Source organism: Lipotes vexillifer, unplaced genomic scaffold, assembly GCF_000442215.2.
Source record: "Lipotes vexillifer unplaced genomic scaffold, Lipotes_vexillifer_v1.1 scaffold308, whole genome shotgun sequence".
Classification (NCBI taxonomy): domain Eukaryota; kingdom Metazoa; phylum Chordata; class Mammalia; order Artiodactyla; family Lipotidae; genus Lipotes; species Lipotes vexillifer.
The window spans coordinates 3,437,242-3,440,999 of NW_006792985.1; the positions used below are offsets into that span (position 1 = coordinate 3,437,242).

The 3,758-nt window shown below is 54.1% G+C and overlaps 1 protein-coding gene across 1 annotated transcript in view; it reads left to right on the top strand.

The window, feature by feature from the left end:
- TRIM35 (tripartite motif containing 35) overlaps positions 1 to 2,524 on the top strand; it is a 20,075-nt gene extending 17,551 nt beyond the window's left edge. The window contains exons 5-6 of the mRNA XM_007466186.1: positions 412 to 530; positions 1,947 to 2,524. Coding sequence (XP_007466248.1) covers positions 412 to 530; positions 1,947 to 2,524 — 697 coding nt within the window. The remainder of the gene's footprint in view (positions 1 to 411; positions 531 to 1,946) is intronic.
- The last annotated feature ends 1,234 nt before the right edge of the window (positions 2,525 to 3,758 follow it).

The following is a 3,758-nucleotide window of genomic DNA, read 5'->3' on the forward strand; positions in this document are numbered from 1 at the left end:
AAAAAAAAAAAAAAAAAAAAAAAAAGATGGAAGAAAGTGCTTTGGGCAGTAGTGAGTTCCCTGTCACTGGAGGTGTTGAAGCAAAGGCCAGTGACACCTTCAAAATGTGGGACTAGAGGACCCTTAAGGTGCCTTCCAACTCATATACCCTGTGAGCTCATGTGTACGTGTGATTTCTGCCCACATGCATGCCTGAGAACCTCCTATTTATATGTATCCCAGTGGGGGCAGGATGGGCTCAAGTACTGAGTCCTGAAGGGGTGTGAGCTGCCCAGTTGGCTCCTCTTGTATTGAGTAAGATGGCCAGGGAGTCTAGGCCTGAGGCAAGGGATCCTATTTCCAGCTGACCCAGTTAGGCCCCAGGATGCATGGCCCTGGCCCAGCACACCAGGCCCAATTTTCCTTTCCCAGCCTCTTCTGCACGATGGAACCGGAGCCTGTCCAGCCTGGTATGCTCATCGACGTTTGCAAGTACCTGGACTCCCTGCAGTACCGAGTCTGGAGGAAGATGCTCGTGTGTGTCGAATCTGGTGAGAGGGGCCCAGGCGGGTGTAAGAGCGGGGAGGTCGTGCAAGGCAGAGAGCCAGCTGAACTCACTCCTTCCAGCTTCCCACCCCTCCTCCTCCTCCCCTCACCGGTCCCTTCTCCAGCCTCTTTCATTCAAGCCCCCGTGCCCTGCTTCCCTTCTTGCCCCACTGCTCCAACCCCTCCTGGCCGAACCCTTCCTTTTTGGGTCCTGACTCTTGGCCACCTCTTCAGAAAGAGCAACTGACTTCCCTTTCTATTCCGAAACATATCGTATATATAATATAATGAAAGAGTTCCTCAGTTCAGGAGCACCTCTCCAAGGTGATTCCAGCCCACATGAGTCACGATATCATGTGCTGTGGACTGAATGTTTATATGGCCCCCTGCCCTCCAAATTCATATGTTGAAGCCCCAACCTCCATGTGATGGAATTTGCAAGCAGGGCCTTTGGGAGGTGATTAGGGTTAGAAGAGGTCATGAGGGTGGGGCCCTATGATGGGATTAGTGCCCTTCTGAGAAGAGACACAAGAGAGCTGCCTTCCTCTCTGTCTCTCCCTCCCCCGTGTGAGGACACAGCAAGAAGGTAGCTATCTATAAACCAAAGAGGGCCCTCACCAGCAGCTGAGCATGCTGGTACCCTGGTCTCTGAATTCCAGCCTCCAGAACTGTGAGAAATATAGTTCTGTTGTTTAAGCCACCCAGTCTCTTGATACTTTTGGAGTAGCAGTCTGAACGTGATTTTACAGGGAGAAATGTCAGTAACCCAGGGGCATGGTACATGCTTTTGTTAGATGTCACAGGCATTGTGTCAGGGTCAGGATCCCTGCTTACATTGGCCTCCTGTCGGGGTCCGGACAAGGGACAAAGACTGGACACTTTAAAATAGCAGAAATTTATTCTTCTAGAGGCTAGAAGTCCAAAACCAAGGTGTCAGCAGGGCCGTGCTCCCCCTGAAACCTGTAGGGGAGGGTCCTTCTCTGCCTCTTCCTACCTTTTGGTATTTGCTGTCAGACCTTGGCTGGTGGCTGCAGCACTTTGACCTCCAATATCACAGGGCTTTTCCCATTATGTGTGTATGTCTCTTCTCCTCTTTTATAAGGACAACAGTCATATTGGATTAAAGGCCCCCTCTACTCCAGTCTGATCTCATCTTAAATACTTATATCTGCAACAACCCCATTCTCAAATAAGGTCACCTCCTGAGATACTGGGGGTTAAGACTTGAACATAGCTTTTTTGCAGGGCACATTTCAACCCATAACACCACCCCTCAGCCCAGGGCAGCTGCCTCCATGCACTGGGCCCAGTGGGACACAGTCTGTCAGTTTAGGGGGACCGGAGGCATCAGGCTGGCCTGACAGCAGGGCGGGCTGTCAAGTTTGCTGATTTCACCCACTCCCTTCCCACTGCCCGCCCAGTGCCTTTCAGCTTTGATCCCAACACTGCGGCTGGCTGGCTATCCGTGTCAGACGACCTCACCAGTGTCACCAACCACGGCTACCGGGTCCAGGTAGAGAATCCGGAGCGCTTCTCATCGGCGCCCTGCCTGCTGGGCTCCTGCGTCTTGTCGCAGGGCTCGCATGCCTGGGAGGTGGACCTGGGGGCACTGCCGAGCTGGCGCGTGGGCGTGGTGCGGATGCGCCAGGATGCGGGCGCCGAGGGCCACTCGCACAGCTGCTACCACGACACGCGCTCGGGCTTCTGGTACGTGTGCCGCACACAGGGTGTGGACGGCGACCACTGCGTGACCTCGGACCCTGCCACATCGCCCCTGGTCCCCGCCATCCCGCGCCGCCTGCGGGTGGAGTTGGAGTGCGAGGAGGGTGAGCTGTCCTTCTACGACGCGGAGCGCCACTGCCACCTGTACACCTTCCACGCCCGCTTTGGGGAGGTACGGCCCTACTTCTACCTGGGTGGCTCGCGGGGGGACGGGCCCCCCGAGCCGCTGCGCATCTGCCCCCTGCGCATCACCGTCAAGGAGGAGCTGGATAGCTGAAGCCTGCCCTGCCTGATGCCGCCGGGTCTCACGCCCCGGTCCCGTTTTCTTTCTGTCTCTTCCCAAAGGCACACTTGCCTTGGTACCTCTCTGCCTCCCGCCTTCTTGCCAGGATCTTCCTCCTGGCCATCCTGTCCTTTTCTGTGGCTCCCGGCCATGTGCCTCCTCCCTCATTTTTGGTCCCTTCTCTACCCACCTTTGAAAGTTATCCAGGAGACCTCCCTGATTAGGCTTTTTCCAAAGTTGTGGCATCCTCTGGATGTGAATTTTCTGATTCACATTCTAAGATTGCTGGGGATAATGTTTGCTTCTAGAATGGGTCTGTTTAAAAATGTAAGTTTCATCGTTTTCCAAGAGTGGTGAGGCCAGCAGACTGGAAGAGGACTGCTCTTGAGAAGAGTTTGTTACTCACAGTCTCCAGGAGGAGGGCCCTGCCATGGTGGGGGTGGGCTGGGGTTTGGGAAGCACCAGGGTCCTTAGGAGGCAGGGGGCGTGAGGGGAGAGCTTGGGTGGGAGACTTATTGTGCTTTTCAAGGGAAGGAACAGGCCAGGCAGGGTAAGTGGGTTTATGATCGGCAAGTTGGAATACTTTTGACCAGTGCTAGGGCGCAGGGGCTGACCCTAGTTGTCTGATACCTGGCCCTGGGATGATTAGGACAGGGGGATATTGGCCTGGAGTGGAGGAGCCCTGTGAGAGCCTGATACAGGAGGTGGTTGGGGGGTATAGCTCTGCGTGTAGAAGGTTGGCTGCATTTGAAAGGCATACTCATAGGGGAGTTGTTTGCTGTATCCAGGAATTTGCTAGCTGGAGAAGCCCCAGATGCCAAAGTGTCAAGATTACAGAAAAGAGGAAAATATAGTTAATACAGGACCATTGCCATGGCTTTGGGGAGGACCCATGGCTAGGCTTGTCTGTCACTTTATACCAGTATTTAAAACTGCTCCAAGGGCCTCCCTGGGGCCCTTCAGGGTGAGGTTGGGGGCAAGGCTGCCCATCAGCTCGGCTCTGATTTATTGATTTACACTTCTTGGATGATTTCCTGTGAACAGAGGTTCCAGAGCACTTTAAAACACACAGTTTAAAAACCATGGTTTAGACTTGTTCCCTCTGTGGGCCTCACTTTCCTCACCTGCAATGAGATTGTAGGCCTGGAAGGTGGTGCCCTTCTGTAATTGTGTGGAGCATCTTCCTCTGATTCTTCTCACAAAGGTACAGAAGGGAGGGAAAGAGGGG